The sequence below is a fragment of the Telmatherina bonti genome, assembly GCF_933228915.1.
Source record: "Telmatherina bonti genome assembly, chromosome: 20".
In the NCBI taxonomy this organism is placed as follows: Eukaryota; Metazoa; Chordata; class Actinopteri; order Atheriniformes; family Telmatherinidae; genus Telmatherina; species Telmatherina bonti.
In genome coordinates, this window is record NC_136618.1 from 30,909,561 (window position 1) to 30,929,608 (window position 20,048).

At 44.2% G+C, this 20,048-nt stretch overlaps 1 protein-coding gene across 1 annotated transcript in view; it reads right to left on the reverse strand.

Annotated features, from left to right (window-relative positions):
- Positions 1-374: 374 nt before the first annotated feature.
- Positions 375-20,048, reverse strand: part of tgfbr1b (transforming growth factor, beta receptor 1 b) — a 52,336-nt gene continuing 32,662 nt past the window's right edge. Inside the window, exons 5-9 of the mRNA XM_079259404.1 lie at positions 18,262-18,429; positions 10,653-10,809; positions 7,689-7,813; positions 7,041-7,171; positions 375-1,144 (exon numbers count right to left, since the gene is read on the reverse strand). Of these exons, the coding sequence (XP_079115530.1) occupies positions 1,019-1,144; positions 7,041-7,171; positions 7,689-7,813; positions 10,653-10,809; positions 18,262-18,429 (707 nt within the window). The 3' untranslated portion in view covers positions 375-1,018. The remainder of the gene's footprint in view (positions 1,145-7,040; positions 7,172-7,688; positions 7,814-10,652; positions 10,810-18,261; positions 18,430-20,048) is intronic.

Consider the following 20,048-nt stretch of genomic DNA (forward strand, 5'->3'; position numbering starts at 1 on the left):
GGAGACATCACGTCTGCATGGAAACATCACGTCTGCATGGAAACATCACGTCTGCATGGAGACATCACGTCTGCATGGAGACATCACGTCTGCATGGAGACATCACGTCTGCATGGAGACATCACGTCTGCATGGAGACATCACGTCTACATGGAAACATCACGTCTGCATGGAGACATCACGTCTGCATGGAGACATCACGTCTGCATGGAGACATCACGTCTGCATGGAGACATCACGTCTGCATGGAAACATCACGTCTGCATGGAAACATCACGTCTGCATGGAGACATCACGTCTGCATGGAGACATCAAGTTGCCATGGAAACATCACGTCTGCATGGAGACATCAAGTTGCCATGGAAACATCACGTCTGCATGGAAACGTTATGTCTGAATAGAAACATCACGTCTTCAGGCTGACTGGGACTAAAATGAAACAGAAAATATTTTTGGCCAAACCTGAAGAGACCTGAAGTTAAAGTGTAATTCTAAGTCTCTAACATAGCGAGGAGTTTTAAGGGTTAAACGCTCGGCGGGGGAGGCGTATCCTGCAGCTGCAGACCAGATTAAATGACGTGATAAAGAAGTTGTGATCGGGAAGCTGCATTGTTGCAAAGCTGTCAGGATTTTGAGCAACATCTTCCAGGAAGTTGCAGGTTTGACCTGACAGGTTTCTGATCCCCTGCATCCAGGCTGCAGCCCGACTGAAGAGCAGCTTCACTGCATACGGCGGGAAATGATGATGATGATGATGATGATGATGCTGTGGACCCAACAGGAATCTGAGCTCACTGCTGTGTGACAAGGAGAGGAGGTTTCCATGGAGACTCCCGTCGTCTCTTCAGGCACAGATCCCCTGACATGAACCGGTAATCGGGTTACCAGCGAAACGGGACATGAAAGGGGGAACAATTGGGGTGGGGGGGGGCCACGCCATGTAGTGTAATGTGGATGATGAAGGTGATATCATGAGGAAAATGTCAGTCAGAGGTGAGCGTCTCAGCGCGTTTGGTGTCTACATCTTGATTCCCTCCTGTTGGCTGAGCTGAGACAACGTCTTCTTGATCCGGAGGGCGGTGAGTCGCGCTGCTCCGTTGGCGTACCAACACTCCCTCATGATCTTCGCCATCACCCGCAGCGCCTGCAGAGAGGACGACATGAAGACAACATGAGGACAAGACGACCCTGAAGCACATCCTGCCTCCGTCACAGCAGCATGGCGGAACAGGAGCGCCACACTGCATATCCAACACGTGGAACGTTTCCATAGAAACAAGCCACTAGAACTGTTGGCATGTCATCTAAAGTGGACTGGATGTTTTTTATTAATTAAAAATGAGATTCTAAAGAAATGCTGATGGGTGCCGATGCAGCTAGCGCCGGCGCCCAGAGGAGTGGCTGTAGACAGAAAAGGTCCTGGCGTTTCCATAGCAGTTTTATCGCAAAATAAAAGTGATATTTCCAGAATTTCAAATGTTTCCACTGAAGGGTGTTCAGCACATTAGCTGCAATTCTCACAAGATCTCGTCTGTCAGACGAGATTTAGCGAGAACTGTTTGTTTACCAGGTGACCTAGCCAGGTAGCATGTCGTTTCAGGGTTTTGGACTTCCTGTGGAGGCTTTTGCACGACTTCTGGATGCTTTTCTTCCTCGTTTCTGTTTGTAATTCCTGGTAAAAATCTGCATTTCGCTGTCGTTTGCTATCAAGGTTATATTATTCTTTTAATCATCTGTAAAAGATTTCTATCACAGCTCCATTTCAGTAGAAATGAATCATAAATGACTCATAAATGTGAAAACACGGCTTCCATCCTACTTTTCTGATATTTATTTACATGACTGAAAGTAGGGCTGCAACGCTGTCGACATAAATCGACAAGAAAAATGGTCGACAATGGATTCCATTTTTTTCCAACAGAGTGAGGCATCTTACTTAATCAAAATCTCTGCAGAGTCGCACGCATGCACGATAGCTCTCTGCTGGGCGATAATCTACACAGTAATAGCCGCATAAACAACAACAACTTGTACCAAAACATCCAATGTTTGGGAACATTAAAGCCTGGACAAGGGAAACAAAAAGATCTCCTACACGTTTTCAAAGGAGACGTTGCTTAGCGTGGCAGCACGTTGGTGATGCAGGAGCATTTAAAGAGGAAACACGTCGGGCTTTTAAATGAAACTGAGTCTGACTCGTTTCAGTAAAGTTACCGAAGGTTGCTAACTAGCGGACTGAGACATAAAAAATAAAACATATTGTTTGAGTGACTGATTGATGCATTAAATGCATGCAGTGTGAAGAAGAAAGCCACCATGGAGCCTTTCTGCAGAGGAAGCAGACCCTGCAACAGGCCACCGCTCTCACAGATTCAGTCTTTATGATGCTGATCTGCGATATGAGGCCGCTCATTTCATTCAGTTTGTTTGCAAAACTCTGAATATTTTATTTTATTTGCATGTCATTAAATCTGTTAGATTTCAGACTGTTGGGATTGTAAAGTTATCCTGCTAAACTGTGCAGTTGACCACTGATTGTACTTTACTAGAATGCTCTTTGTTTTATTTACTGTTTTACTGCTGCTAACGGGCTAATTGCTAATTGGTTTAGAGTAAAAAAAATAAAATAAAAAAAATGTTTACTTGATTTTATTTTTATTCATAAAAAAAGTGAACAAAATAGACAGATTTATATATTTATGGATTTATATCTGAGGATGGTTCTTGTCAGATGGTTTTTTAATTCAGGACATTTTTGTTTACTTTTTGTAAACCTGCCTTTCAGCAGCAAAGTTGATTAAAAGAGTTTGTTTTGTTTTTTTTATTGAAATACCATCTTACTTCTGTTTATTATCATTTGCCACATAATTAAAGCAACCTCATGTTAAATTAAAAAAACAAAAAAAACTATCCGATTAGTCGACTAATTGTTTCGATAGTCGGTGACTAGTCGACTATTAATAGTCGTTAGTTGCAGCCCTACCTGAAAATTACCTCATGGGAGTGTAAAAACATTTTAGCGACATGTGAGTGAGTTTTTTATTTTGTTTATCGCCTTCAGCCTTTTGTTAAAACATCCTGTTTGACAAAATCCCTGCTATGGCAACAGGAAGATTCTGTGACTGCTGACTCGCTACCAAACAGAGCTGAGTCAGGGTTAGAAGAACAACTCGAACACCAAAGCGCTGTTCTCTAACGAAAAGTTGAATGAAAGTAATTGTTGAACGGTGAGCGCCAGGAGGATTAGAGCAAAGTTGGGGTGTGACTTATTTTACTCTCATGTAAACAGAATTTAAACCGCTGCAAGTTAAATAAACATGAGAATTGGTTTGAATGGTGGTTAATGGGAGGAAAAATAGGCTTACTGGTGCTTGGATCAACGTGGCTCATAATCTTTCACTCCAAACTCTTCTGTATCAGAGCTTCATTTGATTTCCTCTGTTTTGATTTATAATCCATTTATGTACAGGAAGAACTGAGTGTGAGACGCGCTTGTCGCTCATGTTTGGACCAGATTAGCGTGGAGGGATTTTGGACAATTATCCGATTTTTGCTAAAATGTAACCTGTGATTGTGTCATAACCAGACGCAAAAATGTCCTTTCAGTCAGTAAAGATTTTTCTTTTTGTGACTCGTTTAAACTTTAAATGATGTTTCCAAGTGAAATTAGGCCTGAGCAGTATGATTCCAAAGTGGGTTGGGTTTCATCCATAGACTGTATATAAAGAGATGGACGGAGTCTCTGTGACGTCATCCATAGGTTTCTGAAGAGCTGAATTGAAGCTCGGTGGTTCCTACCATCGCCATCTTGGCAGCGTCATGCGTCTCACCCGGAAAATACAAATATGGGCAAAGAGGTGGAGCTGAGAGGGTAGCCGTGAGCGTCATGGCGAATGATTGACATCTAGCGAACTCCGAGCTTTCTGTAGCTAAGAGCTAACCGAGCTAACCCCGAGATAATGGGAGCTAACCAGCTAACGGAGGTAAGTGGGTTAAAGCTAAGTCACGTTGTTAACCGGCTAAAAACCGCAGTTGTTCTACGTTCTTCTTACTTGAAGCCAGAGATTGGTACCTGTCAATCAAAAGGACACGCCCCTAAATTTGCAGAACTTTGACATTAAAATACTTTAAAATGGGCGAGATAGAAAAAAATTCACTCCCCCCACAGTTGTCATGAAGGTAAACCTGACCTATTAAACCTAAAATGGATTTTTGAACCAGGCTGTAAACATGTTTATTACTGCTGTGAAGTTGGTCTTTTTAACATGGGAGTCTATGGGGATTTGCTCTGTTTTGCAGCCCCTAGTGGATGAAAGGGGAACTGCAGTTTTATCCACTTCCGCATAAGCTTCACTTTTAAACGCTGGAGGTTGCCGCTTGATTTCACCTCAACGGGACCCAAAATGGCAGTTTACTGAGAAATATCTACCTGTATAGGTAGATATGGTATCTGTAGGACTTTTTAACTGAAAAAGCCACATGATACCAGTTCCAGTCGAGACGTTTTGATATAAGATTTGTGGAGTTGAGTTGAAGCTGTGGGCAGAGTTTTTTTCAGGAAAGTGGGGAAATGTAAATAAAAAGTGGTATAAATCCAAAGGGATGGAAAATGTCAGCCTTAATGTCGGTTCTGTTGGAATAGCTACGCTAACAGATAGCTAAACATCCCACCAGTCATCTCGGTGGTGGGATGGTGACGATAGTTTCTGCAACCCTGTAATTGGAATGGAGTGTCTGGACAGTGGAGGAACTTGTAGAAAAAGGTCTTTGTAACGTCTTTACAGCCGTCAGCTAGGTAGCCAGAGGACATGCTGTTCACCATGACGTCTACCAACTAGAGTAGCGTTTTCTGCAGACATTTCTGTCTTCATACTGGTCTGGACTGGAGGCTGATTGGTGTACATCTAATCTAGCTGCTGGCTGCCTTTGACTTTTATTGATCTGAGTGGATCAAACGGAGTCATTTTTATGAACCAGCACACAGTTCTGATGCAGCAGACATCTCTTCACCAAACATACATGTTCAGCAGGCTTTCACCACTGTGATGTCACGCAATGTGATGAAACAAGCAACGTGTCTTGGAAATCTGAGCTTCCTTCTAGACTTTACAAATATTTGCTGAAAAGGGGTAAAGAGTCCAGACCAGTTGTTTCCTGTCTGCTGTGGCAAGCTGTAAACAGCATCTGGTATGAATGAGTCCATATGTCTGGTGAGATGAAATCTGTCAACTTCCTGCAGCTTGTAATCCATCAGGTGATTCAGAGACACTCGGACTTCTCACACATCAATAACAACGATTCTGTACGTAAGACCTTCCTGACACTGATTTATAGATCAATACTCAGCCAATGGATAAAACCAGACTCCTCCTTTTACCCCTCCTGCTCCCACAAGATATGTGACGAGTAACTTGCACAGCAGTAAACAATGAGGAGGGAAATATTAGATTAAAAGTTTAACTTTCAAAGAAATTTTAGGAGCTTTTACAGTTTTTTTTTAACCTCCTACTGCCATTATAAAAATAAAATAAAATAAACCTATTTTAATATTCCTACAATTCCTACAAATATAAAATTAAATAAAATAAGTAAACGAATAAAAAAAGTCAAACTAAATAGGTACGTGAATAAAATAAAATTAATTTAATTTAATTAAAAGAAAAGAAAATAAGCAAAGCTATTGCACTTTTTCATCAAAAATAGGAAAATAAATATATGAATAAAAGAATAAAATAAAATGTGTTCAGGTATTTAAAGTTGCAATGATCCAAAAAACTAGATGGAAAAAAAACCAATTTTCCCTCCAGAGGCCGTTTAACTGTGTCAGATAATGAAAAAGTTTCTTCCAAACGCCTGCCGGCTAGAATAAATAGTTTCTTTGTAACAGCTTTACAGGCTGCAGACATTATTGGGTATTAAGTGACATTATGTTCGTTGTGCAGCAGAAACAGACGACGAGGAGTCCTTCGGTCTGCATCTACATCAATGTTCCAACCAGCTGAACTCGTCTGTATCAGCGCCTCCTGCTACATAACGTCACTGAAACGTGACCGTGAGCCGCTCTTTCTGAGCGTGTGATTCATGCAGACATTCCTTTGTTTATCTCCAGACAAAACAGTGAAATCTCATCCTGGAGGGTTTGGTGTCTGGGCGTGGTGACGGCGCATGCACAGGGTTCACTTCAGGCCCTTTCAAGACGTGACCTGATGCCGTGCGCTGAATAATTACACCAATTCATTCTCACAGACAGATGCGAGGCTGCAGCTCCATGGAGGTCACACAAGAAAAGCTTTATTTTTCCTTTAATTAAATACTGTGTTTGTGCAAAGCGAGCCGTGTGTGTGGAAGCAAAGCTAGAAAATCCGTTAGTCAGTTAATCACTTCGCCCAGGTTAAAGTCCCAGTTGGTGTTTTATGTCTCCAGTATGGACTGGTTGTATGGACACACCCACTCAGAGAGAGCCCCACCTGGCAGGTGAGAGTGTTCCTGGTGGGATTGCCAGGTGGTGTCCTTGGTGGGAAAATACAGATTTTTGGACCAGTTCCCACTTTGACAAAGTTTTGTTTAACCTTCATCACACTGCATAAAAAAATGTTTTTTCCTGATAAAATTGAATTCTTTTCACAAACAGAAAAAAATCATGCCTGCCTGTTTCAAAAGCACAAATCTTTCTTGTTTATTGTTGCAATAAAGAATAAAAAAAATATTTTTGTAGTGTCTTTTTCATTGTCTTTTGCATATATTAAAAAAAAAAAAAAAAAAAAAAAAAAATTATTTACAGTTTTTTTTTGGGGAACTTTTTACTGGTGAAGATCAGGGGTCCATTCTACCTATAAAGGTAGAGAATGTAAGATTTTCAATATTTTCAAAATAAATTAACTAAAAAAATAACTAAAATCATAATTAAAATCATTCATGCGCCGGCAGCGGTCGAGCGCTTGTACAAATCAGGCGCATGAATGTGCCGACAGTGTGCTGAAGGTTAAAGTTCAGATAACACTGCCGGTTTGGTGTGACTGGGATGCGGAGGTCCGTCCTACCTCACAGCCCTGCCAGCGGTTGGGAATGTTGGGCCGAAGTTTCTGCTCACAAACCACCTTCCTCATCTCCTCCACTGATGGATCCGACTGAACCAGGTCGTAGTAAGGCAGCTGGTAGTCCTCATGAATGCCTGACAGAAAGAAAAAGACCTGATTAACTGGTCTGTGTAGCTGGTTTGGGATAGTTACTGGTGTGTTGGAAACGGGGCCGGATTAAAAGTGCAGAGGTCCCTGGGCCCAGAGTGTTCCAGGGGCCCCATTCCCCACCGCAACATCGTGAAAATTGTGAATGATACACTGAAACGACATTTCTAACATCTCTCACCCAATGATACCAATAGCAATACATTACCAATACAATACAATACCAATGGTACCAATAGCAATACATTACCAATACAATACCAATGGTACCAATAGCAATACTCTAGACACTGTGGTGTAACTATCTGGCTTTTATGTTTCATTTTGTTTCATGTCCAAACTGCTGGTGTTTGCCCCACATGGGCTCCAAGTGGGCATGGGCCCCTGGGCCTGTGCCCATAATGCCCTATATGGATGCCCATAATGGATAATCTGGCCTTGGTTGGAAAGGTCCATTCATTTCTACCAACAGGCATCACATCTGACTTCCAGTCTGAGACTCACCTCCCATTGAGCAGCGGCTGGCGATCTCCCAGAACACCAAGCCCATGGCGTAGATGTCGGCTCGCTTGAACGACTCAAAGTGTTTCATGTTTATGGAGTCATCCAGGACCTCTGGAGCCATGTACCTGAGAGGGAACGACATGGACTCAGCTTTAGTTTTCAGTGGTAACGTAGCTGCCAGTGCGGATCCTCAAGGTACCGTAGTGGACTGGTTAAAGTGCATATGGACTGATTTGTAACAGTAAGACACGGTGTGTACTTGGGCAGGGTCTTGAACTAAGAGTTAACCTTCAGACAGGAGTTGGTGTGTGAGGAAGCAGAACCCGGTGACAATCAGGTGAACATGAACGTCACAGAGAGGTGGGAAATGAATAAGCAGGAGGATTTCTCCATCATTTTGGTGCATCTTAAAGCCCTTGTTTTATTTGCTTCAGTCTTGATGCCATGTTATGTGCAGATATGATGGTTGTGTTGCAGCAGGCGGATGGTTGGAGTCCAGGCAGTAACGTTTATTTACAGAGACCTAATTTATTCAGTCCAGCTCACTGAAAAGCCTTTAGTCATTTTTATTATGATGCTTTAGTTGCAACCAAGGTTAGCATTTATTGAAAAGAGCGAACGTTTTACCTAAAACGACTAAATAAGGCCTGAACCAGAGAGTCACTGCAGGATGAAGGATTTCAGGCTGAGCAAATCTCATGTCTTCAAGATGTTTTAAATCCCCAACAAAGTACTGTCAGCGACACACAGAGAGAAAACACTGGAGCTATCTGGAGACAGTTGGATCCGCTTAATTTACTTTAATACATTAAACACAGAAAAAAAACGATCCAGACAACACGTTTGGATCTGTTAGGAAACTTTCTGTCATGCTAAAGAACTACATAACCTTCCAAGCTTCTCTGTTTCTGACTCCTTTCCATGACAGCAACATTCATTATGTAGCGTCCTGGAGCCGTGGTTGCCATGCAACACATCCCGAGGCTGGGAAACCACACGTCACAACTCCTTCTTTTCCAGCCTAAAGCATCACCTGAAGCTGAGGACATTATCAGAGCAGAGAGGAAAAGAGAGAAAAGGACGGACTTTTACTGGCTGGACAGGTCTCAGAGAAGAGATGGGATGAAGACACTGATTAAACTCAGCTCAGCTTCTGATCTAATTATCATGAATCCAGAATAAAAATGTTTTCTACACCATAAACAAAACATAGAACACCAGTTAGTCTCTCAGCGACTCCCTGGGTCTCACACAGCTTTCACACTACACAACCAAACTGGTTTATTGTTATTATTACTGGGAGTACTTTACTCCTTCCTAGGATTACTTTACTCACACCTAGGATTCCTTTACTCATTCTTAGGATTTGTTTACTCACACCTAGGATTTGTTTACTTATTCCAAGGATTATTTACTCACTCCTAGGATTACTTTACTCGTTCCTAGGATTATTTTACTCATTCCAAGGATTATTAACTCACTCCTAGGATTACTTTACTCGTTCCTAGGATTATTTTACTCATTCCACGGATTATTTTACTCACTTCTAGGATTACTTTACACATTTCTTGGATTACTCTACTCGTTCGTTGGATTACTTTACTTACTCCTAGGATAACTTTACTCACACCTAGGATTCCTTTACTCATTCCTAGGATTATTTATTCACACCTAGGATTACTTTACTCATTCCTAGGAATACTTTTCTCACACCTAGGATTACTTTTCTCACACCTAGGATTACTTTACTCATTTCTAGGATTACTCTACTCACACCTCGGATTCCTTGACTCACTCCTAAGATTACTTTACTGGTACCTAGGATTACTTTACTCACTCCTAGGATTACTGTACCCATTTCTAGGATTACTTTTACTCATTCCTACGATTACTCTTTCTTAGGACTACTTCATTCCTACTGAGGAGTGCATTTAATCTGAAATTCCTCTGACACCATCATACATGTATTGATTGGGACACATCTGTAGTATTCTCACATGTCTCAGCTTTCTTTAGAGGCTAGAACTGCACATACAGTCTTTGTGGTTGTGAAGATGTTCATGTATTTCAGGTATGTTGTTTCAGACATTTGGCAGGAAAAAAGAGGTTAAATAAACGATGGAAATGGATTAAGAGGGAAACCTGTAGATGTAGTCGGGGTTTGTTCAACAGAGAGACGGCAGACATTCAGGAGGGATTATTCTGTTTCCTGTCTGGATGCCTTGGGATTCCCAGGAAGACCTGGTGAGACCTGGTTTAGTCTTCTTATATAGGATATAGGAGCAACCAGAGCGGGATGAAGCTGCACTGGGATACGAGGGAAGCCGAGGTCGTCATCCAGCCCTGAGGCTCGTCCACACGGTGGGACAAAAGATGTTTGGACTGGTGCGTAAAATAAAGGCCCAGTGAATAATTAAGATCTGAATCCAGTAATATAACTCAGTATGAAGTTCCTTCATTACTATTAAATTACACCATGTTATTGATCATGTGAGGCAACAACTGCAGATTAATCTTCCTCCAGTTTAATAAAAACCGCACTGAGCTCGTTCTTCAGGACGTACTGAGCCGTTCCATAGAAAAGCAATAAGTCATGAGAGTTACTCAACACTAGGAACCAGTGTTGCAGAGCGCTTGTTTGAATCAATGATCTGAATGCACAAACTTTTTACCTGGAGACGTTTCTCAGAGGTTTAATTAAAATGTTTGGTGTTGCGGAGTTACTGGTGGATCAAGCAAGTCCAGTTTCTCCGGATTGTGTTTGGAAAGTCAGGAGAGAACCGCTTCAAGGTCTCGGAGATTCTGCGCTGGACACAAGGCCGTTATTTTATCTGCGAGATGATTGACAGGCAGCACCCTGCTCAAACTGAACAACCTTCCTCTTTATTCATCTCAGCAGAGAGGACTTTATCCAGGCTGACGATGAGAAGCAGCCTGACAGGGTAAGAATCCACATCCACTCACCGTTTGGTTCCTACTCTGTGGTTTGGAGCGATGTCGATGGTGTCGGTAGCGGAGTCGTGGCGGACAGCCAGACCCAGATCCGCGATGCAGCAGGTCCCGTTCTTCTTCACCAGGATGTTCTTGGACTTCAGGTCTCTGTGTGCGATGGCCGGCTTCCCTGCAGACACAGAGTCAAACCTTCAACCGGATGGTTCTGTGTACGAGCGCTGATATCAGGACAGATCTGGTTACACAATCTGTCCACAGTTTCATCTTCCTGCGTCATGTAAAGACAATCCACACGTTTGTTCCAGCAGTTAAATCGGTGAAGGGTTCGGTGTCTGCTTTGGAAACGTCTACACCAGTATAACACACTTTACTAAAGCAGCAGGGGTGGAGAGTCGAGTCTGCGACTTGCATCTCATAAATGTCTTCAGACTACTTAAACTCATGAATAATGTTTGATTAAAAATGTTCTGATTCAGACTTTCTGTCTGCTGGATGCCATCCAAGCCATCAGAAACAAGCTGGAGTAACACACTCATACACACCAGTAAACAACAAGCAGCGATGTGACACAGGAGGCGGGGTTAACCGGGGGTTTCTCTCCACCAGCCGGGTTGCCTGAGCCGTTCTACGGGGCTGGGTATCAAACCCGCAGTTTTCCATCCTAAGCAGTTTGCTGAGTCTTTTTTAGGAAGGCTCCAGCGGCTGCTGCTTCAGTAAAATGAACGTATTGCTGGACCTGGAAGCCTCGTGTCTACATAACACAACCGTATTTTCACCACCATAAGGCGCACTTATGTGGTGTTTGATGAACTGGTCCAGAGTCCTGCTGTTGACCAGTTCACAGCAGGACTCTGCTGCGGAGAATAAGGTCTCATCTGTTGCCGTGGCAACAACTCTGTGCTCCTTACGTGCTTATCACAACTGTTTATGAAAGTAAGTATTTCTATGGTAAAGCCGTGGAAGATACAAAAGCAGGTGTAGAAATGAATGATTGAATTAGATGAATGTCGCTACCTTCGCCTTTAGCCTTTCTGCTTAAAGTTGGAATGGCGACGGTTATATGATGTTTTTTAATTCTGTATTAAATATTCAGAATGAAGTTTTCCCTTAAGAGTTTACATGAAAATAATGAATGTTTACATGAAACGCGTCCTCACTTAATTCCTCTTCAGAGCGGCGGGTTGGGAAGGGTTCTGATTGGACAGAGGGTGCACGTGACGTATGACGTATACCGGAAATAAACAAAGCTGGCTCCCTGCTTCTCGTCTTTTCAGTCGTAACTTGTAAAAACTACATAATAAGTTCCAGTTTCGCAGAAGAACGATAGACCACCGAACATGGGAGGCAAAACAACGTCATCGGGACAGGACAAAGTAACGAGCATGCTCAGAACGACCGGAATGAACTTAGAGCGGAATGAAGGTTTACATCACAGGGGAATTAAATAATACGGGATTAAAATGCAAATAAACCAGCCACTTACATCGGAATTAAGTTTAATTCTCAATAGAAATTAGTATTAAGTGTTTACATGGTCATTTTTCATCAGTTTAAAGTGGAATTAACTTTTATTTGGAATTAAACAGGAATTAAAACTTCCATGTAAACGTAGCAACGATGTGGATATTATTAACAACGGCCGTCAGGAACTCCCTGTGCTCTTTAGGGAACTCCTTGGGCGCCGGACCGCATGTTGGATACGACTGCTGCACAATCAAATAAAAGCTGAGCGATCGTTTATCAGGCTGGTGTGAAATTCAAACAGTCCAAAAACATGAAGACTAAAATCCATTTATTTCCATCTGGAAGAATAAAAAGGAGGAATCTAAAATGAAGTAATATTTTAGATTCCTTCATTTGACAGGGTGAACTGGAAATTCTTATTTGCAACATTAAGAAAATTCGGGTTTGGCTCATCGTTTATCGACTGGATAAAGATACTGTATAGCAATCCAAATGCATGCGTCAGGACAAATGATCAAACTTCTCACAGCTTCAGATTGCAGAGAGGCACCAGACAAGGCTGTCCACTCTCCCCCTCACTTTTTGCAATCTTTATTGAACCCTTAGCAGCTAGCATTAGACAAAACAAAGACATTAAAGGCATTAACTGTAGAAATATGGAGCATAAGACCAGTCTTTATGCTGATGATGTATTACTTTTCCTTCAAAATTCACAATCATCCATCTGTCAGACAATCGCACTCATCAATAAATTCTCATCAATTTCTGAATATTCCATTAATTGGTCTAAAACCACCGTTCTACCCATCAACTGTTCCTTCCATAATACTCCTGACACTGCTTTACAGTCAGGAGATATTAGATACTTGGGAATAAACATCTCACCCAGACTGTCAGACCTTATAAAGCTAAATTATGTCCCTCTACTAAAAACAATTGAGGACGATCTCACACGGTGGAAATCTTTACCCATATCACTAATGGGAAGAGTTGCAACTATAAAAATGATGATTCTACCTAAAATCAATTATCTGTTTTCAATGATCCCCATTAAACCTCCCTCCACCTGGTTTAAATCACTGGACTCTAATGTTACTAGATTTCTCTGGAAAGACAAACCACCACGGATTAGTCTAAAAACACTCCAGAAGACTAAAGATAGCGGTGGCTTAGACTTGCCTAATTTCCAAAATTACTTTATAAGCAATAGACTACAATACATCTCTAAATGGCTTAAACCTAGCTATCTAGATGAACCATGGCTTAATATAGAAGAAGCTATGTGTGAGGATATGGCAATTTCAGACCTGCCATTTATCAGCACAGCTGTCAAACGCCAAAAATGCTTTAAAAGCATTAATATCAGCTCCTCACTAATGGCCTGGTGGGAATTTCTTAAACTAACCAAATCCTTGCTTATTCCATGCAAACTTACACCTATTTGGAACAATCCCGACATCCAGCAAAACCGGAAAATGATAAACTTCCCTCAGTGGAAGAATAAAGGAATAAAACAGTTAGAACATTTAATAGAAAATGGGAACTTTCTCCCTTTTGATACAATTACTTCACGATATGAAATCAGCAGCACAAAATTCTTAGAATACCACCAACTTAAATCTATTATAGGTAAGAAATACACCCCTGATCAATTAAACTTGCAGCTACCTATCAGGGCTGCAGAATTCTTAAATCTCAATGCCCCGAAACTGTTATCCAAAATATATAGATTACTATCAAAGCTAGACGATTCCATATGTCTCCCAACTTCTAAATGGGAAGCAGACTTATCCAGTAACTTTGACCAAAATGAATGGTCACAAATCTGTTCAAATACATTTACAATGACTAAGAATTCAAACATGCAACTAATACAATTTAAAATTCTGCATAGAACTCATTATACAGGACACAGGATGTTCAGGATGGGTCTGTCACAATCAAACATCTGTCCACACTGCACTGGCAACACAATTGACAGCTACTACCATGCTTTGTGGTCTTGCCCACCTGTCCAGGAATTCTGGTTTCAGGTATGTAAAGATCTGTCAAATTGCTTCAAATGTAACATCCCTACAAACCCCAAACTGGGCCTACTGGGTTACTTGGGTGAAATTAACATAGAATTTAATTCTGCAAACTTAATCCTCACCAGTTTATGTATCGCAAAGAAAACTATCCTTCTAAACTGGAAAAGCAAACAAAGTCTGTGTATCCAGCAGTTCAGAAATCTCTTATTAGATCACATCAGTGTCGAGATGATGTCTGCCTCCTCAAGAGATCAGTCAGCTGAACTTTATTCCCTCTGGTCCCCTGTGATCAGCTCCATCACTTAGTATGGGGGGAGAATGTGACCTTATTGCGCTCGGGGTTGGTGGCCGGTTGGGGTTCTCTGGGGGCTGTGGGTCTGTGGTGGGCTCCTGGGGGGGGGATTTTGACTGCTCCATTGCTGGAGTGGCTAGGTTTCTAGCCCTACTGTGGACCTGGATGGGCCAGCGGCTGGAGTTGCCGCGCAGCGGCGGGGCGAGGTCGCTGGCGGGGGATGGGTTGGCGGGCGTGACTCCGTAACGGGCGCCTGTGCCGCCGTGGGGTGGGCTGGGCGGGGTCCCGGGCTCCGGTGCCCGGGGTTGTCCCCTGTCTCTTGGGGGTGGGGGGTCGGCTTGTGCCGGGGGGGGGCTGGGCTGACCTGTACCTGCCGCTGCGGCGGCGGGCAGGTACGTGCTCTGGTGCCTGGTTGCGACCCTGGGACTTGTTGAGTGGGGGGTGTTTGATAGTGTGGATGGGATGTGAGTGTGTGTGGAGGGATGTGTGTAGGGGGTGTGCGTTGAGGACTGGTGGCGGTACATAGGTATGTGGATGTGTGTGGGTGGGGAAGTGTGATGATGCGTGTGTGGGGGGGGTGTCGTGGTGTCTGTGGGGGGGGTAGTGCCGTGTGTGTAGGGGAGTGGGGTGATGCGTGTATGTGGGGAGTGGCGGTGGTGCATGTATACGGGTGTGTGTATGGGGGGGGAGGAGGGGGGAGGGGGGGCGTGCTGTCTGTGTGTGTGTGGGGGGGGGCAGGGGTGTATGTATGGGGGAGTGGGTGGTGCATGTGTGTGGTAGGTTGGTGGATAAGTGTAGATATGATGGATGGGAGTGGGGGAGATTTGGATGTGACGTGGGGGTCAGGAGGATGGTTTTAAAGGTGGGCTGAACGGGTGGCTGGGTGGACCTGAATGTGTCCGGAAGTGTGTGTGTGTGTGTGTGTGGCTGTAGGTTTGTGCTGAGACAGTGTGAGGTGCCGATGTGTGGACAAGGTGGGGACTTCATGTCCCCAGGTGGGGGTGTCCTCTGTGAGTGAGGGGGCGGTGGACAATCGGTCTGGGATTCCCCTTCTGCCGCCCCGCCTCCTCTTTGTCCTCGTGCCCCCCTTCTGCATGTGGTGAGTTGGTCCCCTCTTGGGTCGGTGATGACTCTCTGGTTAGAGTCGCCGAAGGCTCTGGTTATGGGGATGGCTGTCCCCGGCTTGTCCTGGTCCTTGGGGGGCCCTGGGAGTAGGGGGCATGCCCAGTGCTGCGGGCGGCTCACCTTCTGGAGGAAAGCTCACTTTCCTCCAGACTTAAATCCCTCAACCCCTCTTCCTCCCCGCTCCCCATCACACACAGGCAGGGTATTGGGAGGTGTGCACGTGGCGCTGGGTGGTGAGAAAGGCCATCAAGGTGGTCTTGATCGCTGCACCCAGCCTCGGCTCACCTCCCAGTTTTAATTACACTTAGACACCAAACACCAAAACACTGACGACTCACATGATTAGGGGGAAGAGCATGCGGTGTATGGTGGGCGGGGCTGCTTAGGTGGTCCCTCTCCCAACACCGCGTGGCACTTCCCTCAGTTTTAATTGCAACTAATACATACTTCACAATCAGTCATAAGCGGGGGGGAGGCAGGGACGATAGGGTCTTCTCATGCCCCTGCTCTCGGGGCTTTACTGGGGGGGGGTACGGGTGGGGGAAGAGTGCCGTCCATTAGGCCTAAGTCTGGGCTGGCCTGGCTGTAGGAGGGTTGTCGCCGGCCCTGGGGGGGTGCTGGGTCAGCTGCATCTGTGGGGTGGTGGGGGGGACGCTGGGAGTGGTGGGCGGTAATGGGGGCCCTGATCGGGGCCATCATGTCCTCTGCCCCCTCTGAGGCATCTCACATGGGACATGATGGAGGGGTGAGGTGAGGATGTGTGGGAGTGGGTGTATGGGGTTACAGATGGATGGTGGGATGGCTGGGGGGGGATTAGGGTTGGGGATATAGGTGGGTAGGGGATAGGGATGTGTGAGGATGAGTAGATGTGTGTGTGGAGGGGTATGTTGGCGCGTGGGTTGTATTGGGTTGTGCCTGTGTTGGAGGAGTGAGGGTATGTGTGTGTGTGTGTGTGTGTGTGTGTGTGTGTAGGGGGGGGGTGTATATGCGGAATGGGATGTGTGAGTGAGGGTGAAGTTTGGAGGGGGGCTATGGGTGGTGGAGGGGTGTTTGGTGGGGCATGTGTGGTTGGGTAGAAGTAGAGGGATGGGGTGGCGGGGTGTGAGCGTGTGTGTGTGTGTGGGGGGGGGTGAGCGTGTGTGGGGGCGGGGGCGATTGGGGTTCGTGTGACTTGGTATGGGTGAGTGAGTAGAGGTGGGGTGGGGTTGTATATGTTATGGATGATGTGCATGGATTGCAGAGGGTTGTGTGGATGGGGGTTGAGAGGGGAGTGCGTGTTTGGGGGGGGGGGGGGGTATGCATGTATATGTGTGAGGGGAGTGCGTGTTGGGGGGGGGGGGCGGGGTATGCATGTATATGTGTGTGTGGTTTGGTGGTGGGGGGGTGGTGTCCTGTACCCGGGGGCGCAGCTGGTGCGCTGGGGTGCGACCTGGCTGCCGCTGGGTGGCGGTCTGGGGATCCTGGTCCTCCGTCGGTGTGGGCTGTGCCCTCTGCCTGCGGGGGCGGGGGGCTGCTCACGGGCTCTTGGGGCCCTGGGGCCTGCGCTCTGTCTGCCCTAGGTGGCCGGTGCCCGGCGGGATCGGCCCTTGCCGGCCTGGGCCTGCTGGGGCCTGTTCCCCCTGACTGCGGGGGACTCTGGTTGGGCACCTCCTTCGCCACCTCCTGGGCAGATGCATGGCTGGCTCTGGAGTGGGGGGGTTGGGATCTGTACCTGGGGGTGACTGTCGGTTACCCGGGTCTCTGGGTTCTCCTGGCCTTCCTCTAGCTGTAGGCGGGCGGGGTCACATTGGCATGATCACTCTTCTCTAAACACGTTCCACTCTGAATGTTCTGCATGAATGTTCTGCATGTGTCACAGTCACTGAGTCATCCAGCAAGTTTATTCACTAACAGCAGGTACCTCTCTTTCTGTCTTTTTGACTTAACTTGCTAGTTTCTGGTCTTCATGATTGTCAACGGTTTTGTTCTCCACGAATCTAGAGTTGGCTTGTGTGGGTGTATATATTTATGTGTGTGGGTGGGTATGTGTGTGTACTTATGTGTATGTGTATGTGTATGTATGTATGTGTATGGATATGTATATATGTATGCATATGTGTGAGTGTATGTGTATGTATGTGAGTATGTATATGTGTATATATGTATATATATATATATATATATATGTGTGTGTATGTATGTGTATATGTATGTATGTATATCTATCTTTATGTATGCATGTATGTGTACATGTGTGTGTATGCATGTGTATGTATGTGTATATGTATGTATGTATGTATATATGTATATATATAATGTATGTGCGAGTGTATATACATATATATGTAGGTGGGTATGTATGTGCATATACATGTATGCATTGATCTCTTTCTTTTGTTTTTTTTTTTTGTTTTTTTTATGTTCTCTTTTCTGTTCTCTTTCTGCCCCTTTCCTGTCCTTTCCGGTCGGGTCCAGTAGCATAAACTCTGTAATACAAGCTATTATCCAAAACAAATTGAAAAATAAAATAAGAATCAAGAAATACAAGGGGATCATTACATCTACAAAAGTTCCCCTTGGCAAAATAAATTTGCTCAGCAGAACACAGCATCCAGAACATCAGTCTGCTTGCTTAAATGCTGGACAAGACAAAAAAAAAAAAAAAAAAAAAAAAAAAAAATGAAGTAATATATGACGTATCTACGGGGCCATGTGTTGGCTTGCGTCTCACCTTGTGTGCCTACGATCTCCATGTGGAGGTGGGCGAGGCCGCTGGCCGTGGACAGAGACAGTTTGATCATGCCCTCCACGGTGACGGTGTAGCGGTTCAGGTAGTCGAACAGGGAGCCGTGTTCGTGGTAATCCGACACCAACCACAGCTGGGTCCACGTCCCGTTATCTGCACACAGACAAGAAGAAGGCGGACTTACTTTGACCTGATAAAATACACCTTTTGTTCCAATGTACTTTCAGAAAATAGGCAACAGTTCGAAGCCATTGGGAAATGGGCGGGGTCTTATCTGACGTCCAATCAAGCAGACGACGACGGCGTGCCATCAAAGATGTTGAGGTAAGAATTTCTCATTGTTTAGATGTGAATCAGCCGCACTTTCTGGAGCAGCTGTTTCTTTTCTAAAGATTCCAGATACGATTTTAAAATATGTGTGAAAGGATCTGGGAGAAAAGCTTAAACTGCACTGTGAAGCATCTGATCACACCAACGTTCAACTCCTGGGGAACCTCTCTGTAAAACCTGGAACTGAACCAGGCCCTTTTGTCTTTTTCACTCTTCTTCTGTGAATCTGATGCCTAAGTCCTCGGTTTATTTAAACATAGAGCTGGCTCTGTTGAATTCATATTGGACGAAACAAACATGATTCCTTCCATCGGAGCCTCAGAGAGGCTCCAACAGCAGCAGGACGGGTGGGACCTCATATTAGTGCTGAGCATCTTCACTGGCGTCACAAATCAATTATCTTGTCAATGATTCAGTTTGATTCCATGTGTCATTATGTGTTGCATCCTCAATATTTATGATCACTACACACGGCTACGTTATTAATCAATGAATACAAGCAGTCAGATAATTATGAACTGTTTATTTACTATCATTATGGAAATCAAACTGAAAGTTCTGATATCAGAAAACATCATAATCATGTAAACACTGATGCTAGTTTCAACTTCATTACGAAGCTTTATTGTTCTATAAAGAAACATTATTACGATGTTGTGACGTTCTGTTGTTAAGTTCTTTCCATAGTCACCTCAGAAGAATCTGAAAGATGTTTTTCATGTTTTTTATGGCCAGAAAACATTTGCCAGTAAATTTTCTGGTCAATCTTTAATCGAACACTGTTGAAGTAAACATTTGTTGATGTACAAAGTTGTTTTGATCTCTTGTATTGTCCGTCCATGCTAACCGCTAGCTTGTCAATGGTATTTTCTTTAGACATTAGCCTTGAGCTAACATGGCTTTTACACATTTTAATGTGTAATGCAGTGTGAATTTACTAACATAATGAATATATTTCCAGTGAGATACTGAATACTGTATTTTGCTAAGTTTTACTAAGGTTTAAAAACAGATTTAGTCTCAGGTATTTCTTGCAGAGTTGTTGCAGCTGGTAAACTCTTGCACCACATAACGGCAGGACCTGGTCCTGGTATACCGTCTACATGAAAAGACATTGATATAAGCCAGGACAGGATCACTAAACGTGGTGATAAAGTTGACTACCCTGTAAGATATTTCCTTTTCCCACATCTGCACAGGTACATGTCAGTCAGACACCAAGGTTACGTTCACATAGAAAGTGTTGTTGATCACGTCGGATGTTTTTGGTCAGATATGATGTTTTTTTGGCCCTGAAATGACCCACATGCATTGAAAATGAGGAAGAAGCCACACCACATTCAGCCTAAACGTGGAGGCCTAAACCTTTGTTGTCCCTCCACCGTTCACCCCCATCTACCCTGTTCTCTATACATAGTAAATCTCCGCCTACTTTTACTATT